Genomic DNA, 22,758 nt, shown 5'->3' with positions numbered 1-22,758 from the left:
CAAGCACTACTATACTTGGTCAACAAACCGTGCATGAGGGGATGCATCACCAGCTGGATGCTAATCCTCTTGGAGTTTGACTTCACAGTTGTTGTGCATAAAGGGAAGACACATGTCCTAGCCAACCACCTCTCGAGGATCCCAAATGGTGAAGCTCTGACAGGAATTGAAGATGACCTTCCCGATACCTCCCTCTTCATCATCGACATCATCCTTGAATGGGTCACCGAGATCAGTCACTACCTGGCCAATGGCTTGCCCTTGGACCAAGCCCTTAAGAAAGATAGAGCCCGCAAACTTATCAAGGATGCATCACCATATCAGCTAATTACAGGCCAACTATATTGCATGGGCAAGGATGGCATCATGCGTAGATGCATGTGTGAGCACGAATACATCGATGTGCTCAAAGAAGCCCACTTTGGAATTGCAGGAGGGCATTTTGCTACTAACATTGTGGCATGTAAGGTGCTCCAAGCTGTGGTGGATGACTCTCTTTGGAGACGTAGCTAAATTTGTCAAGCAGTGTGACCCCTGCCAACGTGTGCAAATCCCACATAAGGATGACAGGATGCCATTAACTAGAGTATTAACTGACCAACCCTTTGAGAAATGGGGCATCGATTTTATCATAACTATAAGCCCATCAACCAAAGGAACAGGGGCTAGATACATTATCTTGGCCACTAATTACTTCACTAAGTGGGTAGAAGGGAGAGCCACTATGAGATCCACTGCTAAGTTCTTATACGAGCAAGTTATCACGTGGTTTGGATGTCCATTGGAGCGACCCTGAGGAACTCATTTCTTCGATGAAACTATAGCGATCCTAACCAGTGAATTCATGATAATACATAAGAAATCAACGCCATACTATCCCAGGGCGAATGGCTTGGTTGAGAGCTCGAATAAAACTTGTTGCAAGGTCATAACTTGCATGGTGGAGGCCAATCATACCGACTGGGAGCATAAGCTCATTGTAGCCTTGTGGGCCTACCAAAAATCCTACTAAGTGGCCATGAGCTGCACCCCCTTCAGCCTTGCCTTTGGGGTGGAGGTAGTTATGCCAATGGAGTATGTGGTACCTAGCCTTTGCCTTATAATCAAGGAAAGGCTTACTAAGAATACCTTGGCAGAATGCTTGATTGACCTTGAAAAGTTAGATGAGATGAAGTTGCATGTAGCCTACTGCCTCAGGGTGGAGAAGGCGTGATGTAAAAAATAGTTCAACTACAACCTTAAGAACAAAGATCTCGTAGAGGGCGACCTTGCACTCCTCTATAGCGTTCGCAATACAAAACATAAAATCAAGTACTGAGGCATGGGTCCCTACCACGTGGTGGAGATCACTCCACAAGGAGCGTGCTGGAGAGCCACCCTAGATGAGAAATGGAAGGCTACCTTAACGCGAGCAAATTGAAGAGATATTATGGACTGCTCACCCTACCTACCCTTCAAGCCATCCATAGAGAAAAAGAGCTTGGCCCGGATGAAACGCCAGGCCATCGAGAAAGCCAGGGCATGTAACGCCAAAATTATACATTATAAGCAAATGGCATTGCTTAAGGCAACGCTTGAACACCCACGACTAACTGATGAGCTAATGATAGCACCAGCCAAGTTAAACATCCAATTGTAGGGTCCGGGCTTATGCATCCAAGCACTCATGGATTCGGGAGCAGAGCCACAACTTCATCTCTTGCGATGTATGGGAGAAGCTACAAGTACCCTTAAACCTCACTGTCACTCTTCAATACGTGATATCAATGGTCCACTCTTGAGTACATTAGGATTTGTGAACTTAAGTCCAATGGTTGTTCCCCAAGCTATAGAAATCCACTTTTATGTTCTCCCTACAGAAGCAACTGACGAACAGATTATATTGGAAAGGACCTAGTGTTACACCATGAACTGTCAACTCGACTGGAGGGCCAAAACAACTTCTCTCATGAATGGTGGGAGGACTGCGGTAATTTTGCTTTGTGAACCATGTCCTGCTCTCTCTATTGCACCATCGTCGATCCAAGGCACAAAAGTCCTAAGGGAGGGCGGACTTGAAGCTTTGTCCTTCGGAAGGAACAGAGAACCAACCACGGTGGCAGCTAGGTACAATTGCAAATCACTCTGCCATTACTTTCGCCCACTCAAGAATGTTGTGAACATCAGGTACAAGAAGCTATCCTCGATGCTATCTCAACATCAACCGACGGCCCAAAGGGATCCAAGCAGAATATGGCCCCTTGATCACTCCTAGGATGACACCGACAGGGGTAACCCCACATAGGAGGAGGACACGATGCTATTCATTACCTTGGCTCCCAGGCCTTAATCCACCCCTCCAATTGTAGCATCCCCCCAAGTGTTGGGTCACCACTAAGCTCATGAAAAACCAAGATAGTTATAAAGGCAAGACGATCGTTTGGGCACCTTCAAGCAATAAAGTTCATGTCTCTTGCCCGTGCAGTCAAGGGGGCAATTTGGAACACTGGGACTTGCTAATCCTCTTGTAGGAGGTAGTGACTTAGGGTGCCACTTCCTTCCTCATAAGGGTAGTAGTCGAGGTGTCCATGATCTGAATCCACTGTCTCCTCCCAATCATTGGACACTTCCTTTAGCAAACTTGATTGATGAGAGTTATATAGGGTGGGGGAGGTTAGGGACCCAATATGGGTGGTAGTAGGGGAGCCTGTTGTGCTTTGTACTACCCTGGACTAGCCAAAGGGGCACCTTGTACATTTATAGGATTAGGCAGGGCCATCAGGACTAGTGGGGGTCCTGCTTGATACATAGGTTGGGGTAGGACCCTCGAAAATTGGCATTGGGAGGTATCATGATTCCCCCATCTATGACTATGTCTGTAGTAGAGGGCTGGCCTTGCCCTAAGGTGAGGACACTCATTGCAGGGATGGTTGCCATTACATATCCCGCACCACACATTGTCTCTTTTTGGAAACAAGTGGGGGTTCCTTGGCGCTTCCTTGGAGGTCCCTGACCTCCACTATTGGCCTAGCTGATTCAACAAATTCAAGCCCAGCTCACTGATATCCAAGCCCTTGGGCTCATTGTTCTCCTTCTTGGACAGCTTCACACTAGAAGACCTGACTGATGGTGATACTTCTGATGGGGTTGAGGTTTTGTTCGAGATAACCTTGTCCATCATATTATCACTTATATGGATAACCACCTTGCTGCATAGTTCAAAGGAGGTAGGGTTCATAACCATCAGGTGGTCATGCAGCTTCGGGTCTGCCAATCCGATGAGGAAACAAGTCAATAATCTTTCATCACTCATCCGCTCATATGGTGCGCACAATGAGAATTGAGGTGCTTGATTCTAGCTATGTAATCCCAGAAGGATTCCTTGTCATTCAACTTCACCTTATATAACTGATTAATCGGGCTCCATTTATGTCCACTAGTGGTGAACCCTACAATGAAGGCTTTTCTCAGTGTCTCCCAGTTGACTTTTTTTCTCGGGGTGAGAGCCCTATACCATTGGCTTGCGTTGCCATCTGAGACCAAATACATTAGCCATTTCTAGATCTCTGGGAGCTCCAAGGGCTTCACATATCTGCTCAAATTTCTCCACGTGGGAGACCGGATCTCCTTCCCCAAGGAATTTGATGTGCTCCATGCCTCAAATACTGACAAAATTTAAAATGTTCCATGGCATTGTAAATGTGTACCATAGGTTTGATTGAGAAGTCCCCATCCCCCAAAAAGGCTTGGTAAGAATGGGAGGCCTTACAAAGCTGCCCAATTCTTGATTGACAAAGAACTTTACATTTGCAGGGACATGAACTTTCTCCAAGTCAAAGTATATAGTTTCGTCTGTGCCGCGATCCTGAGTTCAATCAAATCACTAGCTCAAAATATCACAAGGCTTAATATGCCCTTATCCAAAATTAATGGCCTATGGCTTGGTATTCATTATTTCAATTTGGTAGTTTGCACTACGTCCAATCCTTGTCATTAGTTCCATCACAATCTAGCATGGCAAAACATAGGTTAGTTATGCGTCCCTAACTAAACTCCACAAAAACATCCACTAGGAGATGCATATGTGCCCAAAATATAGCAAATCATGCTCGTCAAATGCATCACATGATCAATTATTCTTCCCATGAATTTCCAAAACCAATATAATGAAGTATTTCAAGCATAAGATAACCTTGGAATTAACCACTTGGAATTAACCAACCACACAATTATTCAACCTTTCAATATTTCAGTGATGCAAAATCAAAAAATCAAAGATTGATGGTGCACACATTGGACACATGACATTAGATGGTGCACCTCATGCCACACATGCATAAAATCATACGGATGGTGCACACATGCCACACGTAACAATATTGCGTAAGTGGTGCACACAATGCCACACGGTCATATAGTCGTAGCCATATATCCAGCCGTTTGTGGACACATGATACACCTAGCATCATTGCATAATTGATGCACACAATGCCACACAATCATCACATAAGTGGTGCGAACAATACCACACACTCATATGAACAATGATCACACATGCATTAGTTGCATGATAAAAAATGCTAGATCTCACTCAAATAAATACTAAACGGTTAACATAATGGGATAGTTCCAATTTTGTAACATCCCTCTTGCTTGAAATCCTTATTGCCATCAATTACATGACAAGTAGGTAGTCAATAAATCAGGTACTGGGAAAAATATCGCTCGAGCATGGGTCGGGCATCCACTTAGCATCCTTAGTAGGGTGATTCTTGAGATTAACTATAGGATGTCTCTCAACACTCTTGAGTTGAAGTTGTAGTCAATAAATCAGGGTACTAGCAAAAATATTGCTCGAGCATGGGTTGGGCATCCACTTAGTACCAGTAGTAGGGTGATTCTTGAGCTTAACTATAGGATGTCTCTCAACACTCTTGAGTTGAAGCTTCTCAATACGTAAGATAACTAGGTCACCTTCATAAAATAAAACTCTCTTTCTACCCTTGTTTGCTTGTGTTCTTACGAATAGCTCATTAACCAAGAGATAATGAATTTTGTCAATTCAAAATGTATAAGGGATATCTTTTATTCATGTCATGTACAAATTAGAGAGTATTATAGACCTCATCCATTCATTTCTCATGTTACTTTGATACAAGTCCAGGTAATATATTTGTCATATTCTTCAATATCTATACCATCCCATGCCAATATGATATTAAGAAATAATTATAATTAAGAATTCTTCTAGGTTATGATGCGAGTAGCAATAAGTAGCACATACTATTATGTGGCTAGCAGAAGAGTATATACATGCCATTGTCTAGTCACACTTCTAAACTTGGTAGCTAGTAATGATTTTGCATGTATGTTCTTTTGCAGCTAGAAAAATGCATACAAGACATTTCTAGCATAACCAATCATTTTTTCAATATCCATAAATGCAATATCACAAAGAAATCATGGTGTAAATGCTTGCTAGTGCACATTCATGTTTTCCCTAATGCTTAGCAAAAATGTCAAATGCTTTTTCTTTTCTTTAATTTTCTCCAATTTAGTTTAGTTCAATAGCGCGCTTTATCAAAGCATATCATATGTATTACACAATAATAATTTTGTTATCTAAAACAATTGAGTTAGGATTTTCATATTAGGATCTACTTAAATGAGATATGAGGATATGGCATGATAGACATGTTTGCATCCTTATCAATGCACATAATCATGCTTATTCAATCATAAAAAACTCTTAATTCACCTAGATTATCCTAAATCCTATACAGGCTACCAATTTTTACTCTTCCTTTTGTGATATGATCCATCACTCTTCATAAAATTCAATTATTACCTTAACTGGCAGTTCTTTTTTTTTTGGACTCTATATGAGTACTTCCATGAGAGGAAGAAAAACAAAAATATGGGGAAAAAATTACATATCTCATGTGTCCTTCCAAATCTTTTCTTGCTTGGTTGAACCCCAATCAACTACCTTTTGCTTAACACCTAATCGTCGGTCTGATAACTTTATGGTTCAAAGGAGATTCCTCGTAGAGTCTCTCTCACAATGACATCATATGCAACTTAAGAAAAGTCGCTAAGTAAAGAGAAAGAAGATGGATAGAAGATGTATCTAGAGATGACTTGCCCTATGGTCACCACAGTTGTATGCTTGATTGTGTCTACTAAGTTTGACAATAGGAATTGCTGATTGTTGTTGAAGCAATAACGTGCATATAGTGATCTATTTGTCCTTGCATAGGTGCACCTCTCAATTCTTGACTTACTCTATTGATTTCTTCCAAATTAAATAGCTTGTGTCTTCCACCTAGGAGAGCGACATTCTTTTTTTGTTCTTGGTCGTGGCTCTTCATCTTTCTATCCAAAGACTGCTTCTACTAATTCGTTGACAATAGGCAGTAAAAAGAAGCAACCATAACTTTCTTACCACAAGTAGGGATATTTGATCTAACCGCTTAGAATAACCAATGCATACCCTTTGAATAAGCCAAAATGAGGGTTGTTTTTGTCAATTGCAAAGGCAATGTTGATTTTTGAAGCATCTTTGATAACTTTTGCATATGAATTCAAAAGCTAACCAGTGGTCAAAACGATTGGGAAAAACATTTTGAGAACAATTGTCTCGTCAGATTGGCAAAATCCATGTCACTCTCCTCCCACAAATAGGATAGAGAACAACCATGTTGTAATACTACTGAAACAAAAATAGCAACTAACCATATCTATATATTTTAGAAACCACAAAAATCATGATCAACAGAACAAAGAAAACATGAACAAAGGAAAAGGAAATGAGGAAGAAGAGAGGAGAGCAACGCTGCATGGGGTCCAATCTACCCCCTCTAGATGGTGGCTCTTGCTTCCCAACTAGAGTATTTATAATTTCATATTCCAAAATGCAAAGAGCCAATAATAGTATATCCAAAAGCATCTTTTGTCCACAATTGGAGTTATTGCTCAACATATCTTCACTAGCTCAAAATATCACAAGGCCTAATATGCCCTCATCCATAATCAATAGTCCACATCTTAATATTCATAATTTTTACAACATTGGCCCATGGCTTTATAGCATGTGTTGTGCGACATCTCAATTGGTACTTCGCACTAACTCCAATCCTTGTCATTATTTCCATCGCCATCTAGCATGGCAAAACACATGTTAGTTATGCATCCCCAACTAAACCCCACACAACATACTAGGAGTTGCACCTATGTGCCCACAATACAATAAATCATGCGTGCCAAATGCCATCTCCCAATCAATTATTATTCCCTTGAATTCACAAAACCAACAATAATGAAGTATTTCAAGCATAAAATAACCTTGGAATTTATCACCACAATTATTCAACCTTTCAGTATTTCAACAATGCAAAATCGATAAATCAAAGATGGATGGTGCACACATGTGACACATACCTTCAAATGGTGCACCTCATGCCACACATGCATAAAATTGTACAGATGGTGCACACATGTCACACATACCATCATCATGTAAGTGGTGCACACAATGCCACATGCTCATACAATCGTAGCCGTATATCTAGCCATGCCTACGGTTGTTGCACACATGCTACATATACTGTCATTGCATAAGTGGTGTAAACATTTCCACACACTCTTTGCGTACGTGGTGCACAAAATTCCACACACTCATACAAATAGCAAGCATAGATGCATCAGTTATGTGATAAAAAATGCTAGATTTCACTCAACTAAATACTGAACGGTTTAAAAAAGAGAGATAATTCCATCTCACTAACAAGATAGACTACCATTAACATATTCCATACATTCCCAAGAAAAGTATGGTTTTGTTTCTATACTTCCATGTACTATAGTTGCTATTATATAGCTTTACAAAGAGCCCCAATTCAATGATGCTTGATGTGGACATGATTTTGATGCTTAATTACTGTCACAATTGCTTGAAACTTGTGCTTAGACTTTAACTTGTAAAAAAATGAGACCAAAACTTCAAAAAATCTCTTTAAAAGTTGGATTTGATGTGCTAAACTTGTGGTGAATATACACTCAATTTTGACTTCAGATGATGAGATATGTACAAAATATTGATCGAAACTAGTGGATTATTAAGCAATAAATTGATGAATAAAATGACAACTAATGGATTGGTAAAACACCGAGAAACTTGAACGTCTAAATGGATGACATATTGTTCTAATAGGGTTTAATTTGGTGATTAAATGGCTAAGATATGTAAAATTTCTGCATAAAGAGTAGTCCTTCAAAATTTTAGGTCATGGTGTGAAGAGATTTAGGACTTTTGACCAAACGCACATAGCTTCATGGGTCTACTTACACTAACTAGGGTGGACCAATTTGGTTATGTTGACTAACCTAAAGGTGGGTGTAGTTAGGTTTAAGTTTTGTTTAGTTTAACTCTTTGTGTGGTTAGGATACCTTGGACTGTTTCTTTTAAAATTTACCTAGGTCCCTTCTACCATGTGTCATAAGCCAATGTACCTTTTATCTTGCCCCATGGTAGCTAGAGGGATAAGGTGACATGATAATTATTTTCTTTTTAAAATATCCTTCTATCATTTATTTTCATATTTCACCACCTTGCTTCATATACAATTTGCTATATAGGGTAAATTGTAACACATAGCACAAATTCTATGCTATCTAGCACAAATTATGCAATGTAGCAAATTACCTTTGTGACATCGCACCTTGTTATGATATAGCATAGTTATGTGTTGATTAATAGCACATAATTTTGGTGTATACACATTATCTCTATTATTTTGTGCTAGTCTAAGGCTGGTTGTGCTATATTCGAAAGGAAATTCCATATCTAATCTTTGCTATTCTATGTCATAAAACATGGATAATGTGCTATGTAGTAGAGATTATGTGTTATATAGCATAGGTAATATGTGTAATATAGCATAGGTAATATTCTATTCAACATAGCACAAATTATCTACCATGTAGCACAAATTATGCTACATAGCACATTATATTTGCTACGTAGAATTTTATCTATGCCATAGCATAGTTAGCACAAAACTTGTAATAGCCAATATATAATGTCTGGTGTATAGAACATTATCTATGCTATTTAGTTCTAGTCTATGCTATATACAAAATATAATTATGCCAAAACAAGGATAATGTACTATGTGGCATAGATTATGTGTTTTATAGCATATGTAATGTGCTATATAGGCAATTCAAGCCACATAACACAAATTATGATATATTGCACATTACCTTTACTACATAGCATTTTATCTATGCTAAAATAGAGTGAGGCAATAACTTGTGATTTATAATAGCAGATAATGTTTGGTGTATAACACATTATCTAAGCTATTATATGCTATATAGCACATTTTCCATGCTATATAACAAATTTGTAATTATTCTTTCTCCTCCACTCTTCTACTCACTACCCTTCCAATCTCCACTTGAGCTTCAGGGTTTTGCAATGCATGCTTTCTTCTTCTTTCTTTCTCCAAGTTTGCAAGTCCATTTGGAGATCATATGCAACTGATACCATGATCCTTGAAGTAGGATGAACACCATATGAAATTATGAATGTTAAAGATTCATACCTTCAATTTAAAGGATGGAATGTCATCATCAACAAAATCCACTCTAATAATAATGGGAATCTCCTCAGGCTCCTCAACATCCAATGCCTGCCCTCCTAAGCTAGCCAACTCCCCATCACCTCCATCAACCTATAACGATTCTTTCTCATTGGTTCTTCTAGTTGGTACCCTTCCAATCTCCACTTTTGCTTCAGGGTATTGCAATGCCTACTTTCTTTTTTAAAATTTATTTGGGTCTACAAGTCTAGTTGATCATATGCAACTGATACCATAATCCTCAAAGTAGGATAAACACTGTATGAGATTATGAATGTTGAAGACTTGTATCTTCAACCATACATGATGTGGTGTCTTTTGAACTATGGTTGAACTCCATAAATGTAGAGTGGTCATTCATGCTACATACAAAATTGGAGTCTTGATCACTAGTCCACCCTCTCTTAAGTATTCTTACATCTCCACCCACAAATCCTACTTCACCTGCATTACAAAATTAATGCTGAAAGTACTATCATATGATAATGGAAAAAAAAAAGTTGAGGATATTCATAGTAATATACACTAGTGATAGGCATCATGTGCTCATCATTAAGAGAAGATAAGTCAGTAGTAATTTGGCCGTCTACACATGAACATAACAGAACTTTAATAATTTAACAATGAACTCGCTATGAAGAAAAAACATGCTAGATCTTTAGGAAATTGGAATGCCAAGAATTGATTTGGCCCTTTACAAAATGGGCTCCCTACATGCACTCTATACACATGTACCAATCTCTATTGCTACATGAGCAAAGTAGAGAGTGGTACATGTGATAGAATTGTAATCCAAACACCTCAAATGATGGAGTACCAAATGGAAGCCACAAGCTCAATGGTGGCTTTAGTCATCGGCCTTCAAAAGCATACCACCCACACCCTCAACACACTGAGCCCATACTCATTAAAATTCAAGGTTTACTCGCAAGATTTGCTTTGTATAGGGACCTGCACTTGTGATATCTTCTTAGATGTATTCTAATGTAATCTATAATACTAGAACAAAGCTGTTCAAAGGATGAACTCATTTTGTACAGCTTGATGAAGGTATGAGAGAATAAGGCACATATGTGCCTCACAATGCAACCCCATATGGCAAAACATTCTATATAGCTCATGCACCTAGCAGATAGGTAATATATAGGATAACTTTAAGATTCACAAAATTCATGTCAAACTTCACGAATTTAACAAGATCAAAGCGGTAAAGACAAGAGGCTTGTTTTCAAAGCAAACAATAATGATGGTCACTTCACTTTTTATAGTACCATCTAGTACAAAATGTGAGCTTTTCTAGCAAGTTGTGCCCCATTGTTGGTATTTGAGCACCTTCTTGTCTAACATTTGATAAAGGTCAGTGGTGTAGTTTAGTCAATAGAAATGATGTTTGGAGTTAAGTTTTTGGCCTTATATGAGGGGCATGAAATGCTTTTATCTTTTAGTTGGTATGGAACCAACTTTATTAAATGAGGATTTCCAATCATGTCCCCAATCATACCTAGGGTGTTTACACACTTTGGGCACCTAAGATGTAATAAATGCATTTGGACCATGGGCAAGGGCTGTAGGTGGGCAATCTTGCCCATCCATGAGCCTTCAACATGCCCACAGTTGGGCAAGTGTGTAAACACCCTTAATGGTCCATCACCTCTTTCAAATCTCTCCTCTCCTCTCTTTCCACTCATTTACCTTTCCTCATATTTATTCACTTTCACTTACTTTCTTCTCTTTCCCTCTCCTTCCAATTTACACCCTTCCTTTCCATTTTACAAGTTATTGGAAACATTTATTGTAACTTTTATCTAGGTTACTATTCATTTTCTCTAAATGGGGACTTAGAGCTTGTGCCAAGTTGTTACAAGTAGTGCCGTAGTAGCTCTATTGGTTGGATTCCCCTACCTATGACATTATTTTGTCTTTTACCTCATTACACTATGTTTCTCCATTCCCTTGTGATTGGAGTTCTTTTTTCCTTTGAGTTCATTGCATCCTTACTCAATCATAGGTGCATGGGATTGCCCATCTGACAAGGTGGTGTGAAGCACACACCACCTCGATCTCACCGCAAAAATATTCCACCCAAATGGTGGTAAGTTTAGACTGGTATAGCATGCAAAGTGTCCTAGGGTGATGACATATTGATGGTTTCCCATTTCACTCTTATAAGAAATGTCAGTATTGAAGGCCATAGTAGGATGAACATTGAAGACATGTCTCACTAAAAATCAGATGTCATAAGCATAGAACTACTACTACTACTTTAGAAAATGAGTTGTCACCTGCATAGAAAATGTCATAACCTATAAAAGTTCCCCATTGGGCTAGCAAAAACATGTTGATTATGCTCTTGCAAGGGCACTATACCAAATTGCAACCTCTTGACAATCTTCCACTTTTAGAGGTCACATAATCTTTATACATTGTAAGTCAGACACTTTATTTGTGCCAGCATATTCAAATATTTACATATATGCACAAACTGTGTCACATAAAAAAGTGCAATCAAGATTGTATGGCCATCTTAGCATCCAAGGCATGATCTTATGTGACGCCAAATATTGTGGACTAGGAAATAAGTAGGATACTTCATCTTTTGAGAGAAGAGTATGACTCACTATCATTGTAGCCCAAGTGATACACATGCCAGAATTCTTAGCACGGGTATGCCCATTAGATGATGCTTCAGTCTATGTGCAAGGTGGAGGAGGCCTCGTGGGTGAAACTATTATCCTGGGGGTTTGCCAACCTTCATTTTAAGTTTATCCCTAACTTGAGCTGCAGCAAGCATTTGATCATTACCAATACTAACAGTAGTAACTTTGGCCTTTCCCTTATCTTGGACTACAACAACTGGCTTATTGATTTTATTTTTAAGCCTAAAAGTGCCAAGGACATCTTTGTTTTGCACTTGTGTAGTCACTGCTTCTGGGGACATCTTGTGCAAAGCTAGAGGATATTATGGCATTTTTGACATTCAAAACAAGCATCTGCAGAAAGGCTCCACTACCCATCTCAACATTTTTCACAGTGAGACTAAATAAGATTCCAAGTTGGGGATCTTTGTGTATCACAATATGCAAAATTTATTTGAATTTCCAATTTGTCATGGTGGATACACCACTTTGCCCAATGATGTTGCAATTTTTAGCAAAATTCTTTCCAATCAGTGGTGGAGGAAATCCACAACCTCAAACCATATTGGATAGTGATGCCTAATTAACAAAGGGTAGTCTCATAATGGAGACCAATGCAAAACATGGACCATTTATTGCCCATAACAAAGAGGAGAATGCTCCAAAAGCATTTGCTCATATGTCACAAAAACTTAAAAAAATACCCTTAGCTACATAATGGAACTTTTGCAAAAAGCATCCCCTTAAATCCCTTGTCAACCATTTCCCCACATCTACTGCAATAGGAATTTGACTTGGGAAAAATATAATGATAGCATTCTTGGCATATTCCCTATCTAAATCCACAATTCATGAACCTCCACTGCTACACCCACTGTTAGGGGAGGGTCCTTCATATTTCTTGCATCTTCAAAGCCTTTATCCATAACTTCAAAGACCAATTGTGCCTCATTTGAGTCCCATCTTGGCCCATAGCATATTTTTGCTCTTTGTCCTACAATCTTGTTCCCTAGTATAGATCTTGTCATTCTGGGTGGCAACCATGTTGACACAAAAAACCCTCAACTATAAGTACGTGCATTTAGCCTAGAAGCCCTAAACTATAAGATTACATGCACATGCACATGCGCATAGACACGTACACTTTTTATGCCATTATAATGTTGGAGTCTAGCACCCAAGGCTAGACTATGATGTTGATATGGTGTATTGGTGTGTCTCCTTATCAATGATAGAAAATCTCATAATTGTTGATGTGCCAATCCAGGAAGTCAAAAAGAATTTAAAAAAGATTTGTAGCCCATGTAATGTGATGGGAGTTTGAGCATCACAAATGATGGTATTTGCATACGAATTCATCTCTATGAAATAATTATGAGAGTCTCTTGATGTTCGTAAGGAAATGCGTCTAATTTGTTCCTTTTTTATAGGAGTTTGATGGAGATAAGTTATATGACGATAAAAGGGCAATTGCAATATTCCAATGCATATGAAAATGAACTTCTATTCTAGAAAGACACAAAATATAATTTTCTTCAACATTTCAAACTACATGATTTTCATAGGAGTGCCCATAAGAGAATGTAATTTTCATGAGGAGAAAATGCATGATTTTTATAAGAGTGCTCATGATAAAACGGATTAGCTGCCTGCTAACCACCACGAGACCAGTACCAACAGTCAAGAGGAGGCAAAGGTCGACCTGAAGCAAGCACGAATAGAGCACGGCACCACGCCAATTAGCTGCCCCACTCAATCTAACCGCAGTCAGCTACTCGCCCAATATGAGGATTGCCAATTGCAAGTGTTCTTACGTCGACAATACTGCCTCAAGCACTTGGATCCCCAAGCCAAGGGCAAGGGTCTACAACTGGAGCCCATCCTAGTCGACGATATCCCGAGAGACAAGACTTTCACCATTGGCCTCCACTTAGGTGCTCAAGCTATTCAGGAAACCCCCTTTGCGCCCCAAGTCTCGGCTTCTCAGCCACGGCCCACCCACAGGAGACGACCTCCTTCGTCTCACCGGCTCCTCCTCCTCTCCATGGGCAAGTCTCACAAAAGCCCTATAGTTCTACAATGTGCCCAATTATCAGGCACCACGTGGGTACAGCCACATGACGATCGAGCAGCTCTCCCGTGCCGATCAAATGGAGAAGCAATTATTCGAGGCAATGGCCCATCTCTCACAATTTGCAATGGCCCAGCTCCCACAATTGGCATAAAAAATTCTATAGAGACGGTAGGAATAGGCCTCTCAGCTCTCCTTGATGCTACTCCAGGCACAGCTCTCCACGTGCGATAGCCACACATTAATGGTTGCCGCCCAAGCCACAGGGCAAACTACCCTCGATCGAGCAGAGGAGTACCGTAATAAGGTAGAGGAGCTCGAACTCTCAATCACCAAGCTCAAGGATGAGCTCGCCCCGCAAGCGAATCCCTAGTCCAAACACTCATGGACCAGGTCAACAAGGACCAAGTTGACAAGGTAGAGTCCCACCTCCGAACTGCGGATAGACGAATAACGAGCGTAAGCAGAGGCATAACAACCAAGGACTCAGGAGGGCTATGACCGCCAGATCTAGACCCTCCAGGATCTCTTGGCACAAAAATGGCCACTAACTAAGTCCATGATGTAGGAACAGAACGAGCAGCTACATACCCTTGACCACCCAGAGTATTTCTAGATGGAAGACTGCGAGTAGCAAGAATTTCATATGTACTAGGAGGTCTCCGCACAGTAGTAGTTAGCCACATACACACTCGCCTCATGCATGGTTTCCCAAACCCTCCAAATGCACTTTGACGCCCTCCGTGCATTGAATCTCATCTTCCACCTCGACCTCACTGCTCCACTCCCTCCTAACACCCTCCAAACCATCCTCTACTGCCGTAATCCCGATCATTGTCGCCCCATTATCACCATGTCTTATTTCTCGCTAGACCCTCAGCCATCTAGTCTCTCTCTCCTTCATCCTTCTGACCTCTAAACCATTGCCGCCCACCCCAATTTCGCTTAACTTCCAAGCATGGTGTCGGGTCATCACAGAGTCCACAAATTATCCTCAAGATGATGAAGTGATGCAATTAGCCAAGCCCGAGGAACTCAGCCTGTGAATCTGCACTCTCGACAGTCTTTAAGTTGACATCAATTGGATGCAGACCTACGGTCGAGCCTCTGCAATACAAACGCAAGGGCATCTCGTGGTTTACTGCTCCATCGCCTACCATCCCCTCGGCATAATTATACTCTACAACCGGGTGCTACAAGCTCTCCAGGACTCCCTTGAGTCTTTGGTTAGCAATTTTGATACAATCCACGTAGCATACCCTAAGGACATTGCCAAGGAGAAGGGTCAGGAAACCGTAATGGTATTTAATTATTCTGCCCCACCTATCGAGCTCCTACAATCGCCTCCCGATAATCCCCCCCAACCCACCCAGCAAGCCACCCAACCCATCCCACCCCCCCCTTCCTCATGCAAATCTTCCCGAATACTCTTCTAATGCCTCCAACACCAGCACCGCTAAGCACGGGACCTCCTTGTCCATCTCATTTACTGCCTTGGTTGACCTCTCGGATGAAGTCCTCAAGATGCTTCTCAAGTCAGCCCATTTTGTACATATGCTCACCGACACGGTGCCCACAAGGATAGCGAATGAGGAACCAATGCCAATGGAAGATGATGAGGTTCCTTTAGCTCCTCCCTCCTCCCTACCAGAAGATGTACAGTGGAGACCCGACCTGCAATCATTCTAGGAACTAGCGAACAGTGCACTCATTCACCACTAGAAGAAGCAACTCGAAGGCTCCCGCCTCCACCTCTACGAAGTCCTGGAGGTGCACCCCCTTACGAAGTTCATCACTCAGTCCTTCAACGACTGGCGGTGGACACATCCGAAGCGCACGCATGGAGGTAACCACCTCCCCTCCAACGCTCCAATTCCGCTCACCAATGCCGATGCCAGAGTCTCCAGCCTCGCTGCCAAATCCCCTTTTTAAAAAAGAAGCAATTTTGGTGCTACTACTGCAATGCCCATGTTGATCGATGCATCCATCCCTTGTACATGCCCATGGAACATCAATGGACTTGGTTTGAGTTATGCGAGCTCCAGCAAAAGGACCCCAACATTTTGTACAATTATCCAAAAGAAATGACTTATGAAGGATTTTGCTTCTGCCTCTAGTCCTTCAATGACACCTATGGCTCGTCCTCGATCCCATCGCCGTCCGACAGTGGTCCACTTCAACTGCCTTATTCTCTTACTCCTCCATGATCTCCCCGCCCACAGTCAACCGATTGACGACAAGCTCCACAATCTCAACAATCAAATTGTCTTCAACCCGGACATTGGCCCCACTCAGTTTCAAGACCTCCCCCTCTACCTACGAGTCCGCAATCTCCATGGAGATCACATGCGCACATACGAGGACATGCACACCACCCATTTTTGAAAGTTTCACTCGTACCTGACTCAGCTCACTCCCTGCCAATTAGACCACTATGCAGTCCTCTCCACCCACCTCCTCCAGCCCTCCTCTAGCGCAGCTGATTCGAGGCGGCTCAGCAGTAGGAAGGGGGCATGTTAACATCCACAGAGTACAATCATCATAGAATGCAGGGTAATGAGTGATTAGAGGTGATTAGGCTTCATGATTTACTTCAACGATTGTAGCCATGCAAGGAGCACAGTGCAGGCTTCACAGGGTTTGAGCCACAAATAACCCAAGCGATTTGAGGCCTCACAGGCTTTGAGCCACAAATAGCTCAAGATCAGCCTCGCCACTCCTTTGAGCCTCGTATACAAGTTTTGAGCCTCAAATGGCTTAGGACTTAGAGGCGCGAGGCTAACACAAGCGCTATTTGGCGCTCTTATATGGTTAACACAAGTGCTATTTCCAACACACAAGAGTAGAACAATAGCGGAGAGATGGAAAGGATAGTAAAGATGCCTTGGCACCCTACGGGCCCAAGAGCCTTATGATTGTAAAGAAAGGGAGAGTGCAAAAAGGAAAAGGGTTGGCCCTCCCTTCAAAAGGTGACTTGTATAAAAGGCCAAATGGTTGACTTTGGTCTTCATTGTTGTATGCACAAGTTTGGAATATAAGCTCCCTCTTCTCTTCCAAGAGTGTCTTTGGGTGTTCTCTTGTTTCCTTCTAGTGCCTTTGTGTTTGCCACTCCATCCCCCTTCACTCTCCTCTTCCATTCCCCTTCTCCCTCCCTTCTCCCCTCTCTTGTCCCTTCTCCCTCTTTCTCTTATGGAAACACGTTGCAACAATCCAGGAGCCGCTTGAGTGACACATGCAGACAGCTCGTGCCTTGCATTGCTCTCACAAGGAGTGGCTTGGAGTGGAGGCTCCATTGGCATTCCTTCAAGATCCCCATGACACATGAGTCACCGTTGAGGCTACACAACTATTCATTCAATCCAACAGAGTCTCCAGAGTAGACAATCACTCATGCAAGTAGTTTCATGACAACCAACTGAGTACTACAAGGCGAGATGGACTCATGGAGCAAGAATGAGAGAAGATGAGAAGGAGGGGCGAGCTCGATGAGATGAAACTCATAGTAAACAACTACTGCTGTGAACCAATTGAGTATTGCAAGGCGAGATGGAACAAGAATGGGAGAAGATGAGAAGGAGGGTCAAGCTTGGTGAGATGAGCCTCAGAGTAAACAACTACTGCTATGACTATATCATCAACTATCTACCATACCCAGAAACAAAACAACGAATAAACATCCACTCAAAACGACTGCAACTCGTCTCTAATTCATAGTGCTCTATCCATTTACCCAATAAAGCCAACCGGAACAACTATATAGCCACACATGGTGACAACACTATCTCAAATCTCTATCTAAATCGTAATAGCTATGGACATATTATTTAGCATATAGAGCACACATATTAGAGCTTCTTCATGGACGAGCTTGACATTTCCAAAATAGGTAGTTTCATGTAAATTGGAATCGTAGTGACGAGCTCATCACCCTTGTTGTGCAACACTTTAAGGGCTATGTAGTTAAAAGCAACATGGGAGGGTGCTCGTGAAACAGAGAACCTATCTACTAACAATCAACTCACCCCCTGCATATGCTTGAGCTGCCACAGCTTGTTGGAATGCCTTTCAAAGAGAGCGGTTTGTATTCTTTTCATCCTCAGATTCTTCAAAGATGTCCGATCCTTATGCACTCATCTCGTTCCACTAACTGAATAGGAACATTTAGGGTACTTTGAGGGGTGGACGTCTTGATCGAGCATGTAGTTGATGCTACTACTAGACCCTCTGTTGCCAGCACACCTACACATACAACAAGATCAATCTCATACTCTGTAATTCCATCTGGCATCAACTTGATAAATGCTAACAAGTGACTTACGCTCCTTCGTTTTACGTTGGTGGTCTTCTTCGCAATCCAAGCATGAAAAAATATATTTCATTACCAATCGCCTTGGGTAGCCTTAGCAACGATGCAATTTGGGCAAAGCAAAAATTAGGCATTTTTAGAAATTTTGGGAGTGCATTTTTCCTATTGGACAATATGTTGATATGTGGCTTCTCTTCTTCATTGGACTTGAATGCATACTTTAAATTGGTTGACTCTCTCTCTCTCTCTCTCTCTCTCTCCCCCCTTCTTTATCTCCTCACATCTTCCTACACCTTTTCTCTCTGTCCCCCCCCCCCCCCCCCCTCTCTCTCTCTCTCTCTCCCCCCCCCTACAGTCTTACTCCATACCATTTCCAATGGATTCCTTTTTGTTTGCTTTTTTTTTTACTTGGGGGCAGGCCTTATGAATGATTAAATATCATTCACCTTGGTTGCATTAATATTGTAACTTCAAGAGCTAATTGATACAAAAGGATGATCTTCAAGATTAAAATCCACACAAGCATAAAATTTGAGACTTCCGTTCCAAAAAAGTTTCATTTCATTCATCGAAAGTTTTACGTATGGAAAAGGCCCAAAGGGCTTGCTAGATGTTTACATATAATCATACTATTAGAGCTATGGCCCACCTGGCTTTAACAACATATCAGAAAGCCCAAACAAGCATACAAAATTTGGGTCACCCGATATGGATGCCTTTCTGCGAAGTGGTTACAAGCAAGATAAATGGAGGGAAATGTGGAGCTATAGAACTAGTCGACTGCGTTGCCTCTTCAACATCCATAGGTTCCTTTCCTGGCCGATGTGTTGGGACACACGGAGAGCTTTCCACATTCATAGTAATTGCACCATCACTACGAACGTCCTAAGGGGGGATATTTTCTATCGGGGAGCAGTACTTAAAGCTTGAATCTAAACTGCCAATAGTCTCACCAATTGGACTTTCACTACACATGAGATCCTCATCGACCAAGTCATTCACATTTCTCTTGCACCCTACATTGAAATACCTTGAACCTTTATCAATAATCCCTTTTACATGCAAGTCTGCATTCGGACGACTTACTTTTTCATCCTTGCAAAAGAAAATGTTACTTACATCGTATGACATCGCGGCATTTGGAGACACCATTGCCTTCCACAAGCACTCTGCCCTTCCACAGTTTATCCCCTTCCCTCGATACGGAATCACCCAAGATGCTGAAGGATAATAGCTACCGCTCTGTAGCATTTTTAAGAGACACTTACTTAGGGTAGTAGCATACCTACATCTCAATTTAAATTTCTAGTACATAAAAGCCCGATCAAAGATATTCGTGCTCGTCAAACATACATGATTTTTGACCTCATCAGTGCCATATTGAACAAACAGTTCAATCCCATCTTGTAGGTCCTCCCGGGTGACGGCTTTCGAAACACTCTTGAAGTGTGGTTGACCTAAACCCTTCATGCAATAGCCGAGCATTGCTAGTAGGTGTGCAAAATTATTTGCCTCGAAGCTCGACACATAATAACTCCACCAAGCGGCCGATTACAGTCCCAGCCTAAGTATTTCTAGATCATGCGGTTCATAGTTTGTATACTCCGCGCACTGATACGAATGACTATTTGAAAGTGGAAGTGGTACAGTGCATCTCCTCGCTCTACGCCACAAAAGCCAGCCAGACACGCCTCCTCCAAAAACTTCTTTACTTTTGAAAATAGACCGTTCACATCGATATTAGTACCTCCCACACCTATCATGATGCTTAGTTCCAAGACCTTCAGAGCATCATTTTTCTTTGGTCTCCCTCGCGTCTTCTTAAACCTAACACACACAGCAAACACATGAGATTAGCTATGAAATAATTGACCCAAAGTACCCTATACAAAAACTACGAGCTGCCCTTACTCTCTCAACTACTGCGTATCGCATCCCAGCACCCCGTCCATGTCCACCGCTTTGTCTTCGTCACCATCTCCGTCATCCTCACCAATAGTAAGCAAAGCCCCGTGGACCCTCGCTAGCCTTTTACCCTTCATTGCACCCGAGCTTCCCTTCACACAGATAGAGACCGCGAGCCACAAATATATGCATCGCCTTGCCATTGTGGGAGCTCATGTAAGGTAACAACGATCATGCACTCCCCTCTCCGACTAATCAATGATTTTCCGATACGCGAGGCATCACTAAATGCACCACAAACGAACTCTCTTGACCCTGCATTTTATTCACCACGAGCAGCCTCCGACTCAGAGATTACCAGCCCTACTACTTAGTGACACATGGCACTATACATGCGCTCCCATGCATGGACATGTGCTATGCATGTAGGCCCCCCCTCCACCATACTCTCACCCCCCTACCCCCCGCTTCCCCCAACAAATTCACTAATTGTAATTTTTCAAATAGGGCTGCCTATTGGCCTGTCTCGTAGGGGGCGAAGTGAAATCGGACAATTTCTATTTCCATTAATTACCATCCAATGTGGTGCCATGTGTTGGTCATTTTCCCGGGTTTGTCACCTAAACTGGTGTGGAGTTATGCAGGATGGTCGAGATTCTTCATTCTTCTCGGCTTGAATTTCGTGGTGGCTACTACTAATGGATAAAGATTTCGAGCTGTATTCCTTTGGTAGCAGCACGGTGGGTGAACGGTGAATTCGGAGTGATTGAAGACTGAGATGGAGGCTCTTCTACCTCATCAGTTGTTGTTTATGGTTGCTCTTGGTTGTTTGTGTTTATTTAAGGGAGATGTTTGTTGCTTGTCTGCTCATACTTTGTAGCCTTCCTTGGATTGTTTTGGAGCCTCATCATAGCAATTGTAAGAGGAAAGCAAGAATGGTTGAATATGGTGCATCTCACAATTCCATGGACACCGGGAACATCAATTTTGGCCAAGGTCCATTTTCATTCGTTTCTTTCTTTCCACATTTGTCTCTTCTTAATATTTCTCTCTTGGCTTGTGCAAAACTTAGGAAATTCGCGGATAACAAGGTTGATGTGTTGTCCAACAACCCCCGCTCTGGTACTTCGTTGTGTCATCTGACATCGCCATGCATATTGCATGAAGATTATTTTTAGCACACGGACCTTCATGTTATATGTAGATCATTTATAACGCAATCACGAGGGTTTGGAGCAAGTAGAGAGATATAACTTGTTCAATAGGATGCCGAATATTTTAAAAATGCCTAATTTCTGGTTTGCCCAAATTGCATCGTTCCAAGAATTGGGGTAAGATGTTTAATCGATGTTGCCAATGATATGGTTAGAAGAGGAAGATTATCGTATTTGTATTTGTTGTACGTGGGTGGATGGATATAGTCCTCCGCAACGTTCTTTCTTTTGTTTTGGCGGCGATGGATCGTCTCCAACTCGGATACCACTACTCCACTCGTGCCGCTACAACAACGCTGTCCATCACCACAAACAACACCTCCAGACTTCCTACCACCATTCACCTCTTCTCATCACCTCCAACCTGCCCTTGTCTTTCCTCTCGGAGTAACCAATTTCTGGGGGTGCGTCCCTTTGTAGGACGTTTTGCTCTACCTCTCAAATATTATTGCTGTTGAGCTAAGAAGCGCATCATCTTCTTGCTTACAGACGGACGCTGCATTTCTTCTCGCTAAAGGTTTAGTGATCAGGCAGCAGAGAGGTGCCCGGCTTTTCACCATTAAAGCCGCTATGTTCGATCAACTGACAAGCAGTCTCGAAGCAGCTTGGACCAAGTTAAGGAAGGAGGGTACTGTTTCCTGTGTTGAACTCACTCGTGGGACAAATTCACTTGAATAATTGCTTCCATGCTCGCGCGCATTTTGATGTCTTCTCCCATTTCTTTGTTCCCATGCTCAGATGTACTCACAAGAGAAAATATTAAGGAACCGATGCGCGACATCAGAAGGGCCCTTCTTGAAGCAGACGTAAGTCACTTTTTAATTCCAATGCGAGCAAGGCAAACAGATCAACGATCGTAGCATAATAGCTTAAACCTTCCTACAGGTGAGTCTGCCGGTCGTTCGTACTTTTGTGAAAAATGTGACGGAAAAAGCTGTCGGTGTAGGTGTAATCCGAGGTGTACGACCCGACCAACAGCTAGTGAAGGTATGCGCCTTATCAT

The 22,758-nt window shown here is 41.8% G+C and overlaps 1 protein-coding gene across 2 annotated transcripts in view; it reads left to right on the top strand.

Annotated features, from left to right (window-relative positions):
* Positions 1–21,978: 21,978 nt before the first annotated feature.
* CPSRP54 (chloroplast signal recognition particle 54 kDa subunit) overlaps positions 21,979–22,758 on the top strand; it is a 47,863-nt gene continuing 47,083 nt past the window's right edge. Inside the window, exons 1-4 of one of the 2 annotated variants that reach the window (XM_087380637.1) lie at positions 21,979–22,159; positions 22,245–22,383; positions 22,494–22,561; positions 22,641–22,742. In XM_087380637.1, coding sequence (XP_087236763.1) covers positions 21,998–22,159; positions 22,245–22,383; positions 22,494–22,561; positions 22,641–22,742 — 471 coding nt within the window. In that variant the 5' untranslated portion in view covers positions 21,979–21,997. Of the gene's footprint in view, positions 22,160–22,243; positions 22,384–22,493; positions 22,562–22,640; positions 22,743–22,758 lie in introns of those variants that run through there. The other variant, XM_087380639.1, reaches the window with a different exon arrangement.

The sequence above is a fragment of the Dipteris shenzhenensis genome, chromosome 10, assembly GCF_047967505.1.
Source record: "Dipteris shenzhenensis isolate YYH24624 ecotype China chromosome 10, Dip_SZ_1.0, whole genome shotgun sequence".
Lineage (NCBI taxonomy): Eukaryota > Viridiplantae > Streptophyta > Polypodiopsida > Gleicheniales > Dipteridaceae > Dipteris > Dipteris shenzhenensis.
Note: the sequence above shows the minus strand (reverse complement) of the source record. Positions and strands in the feature narration are given on the sequence as shown.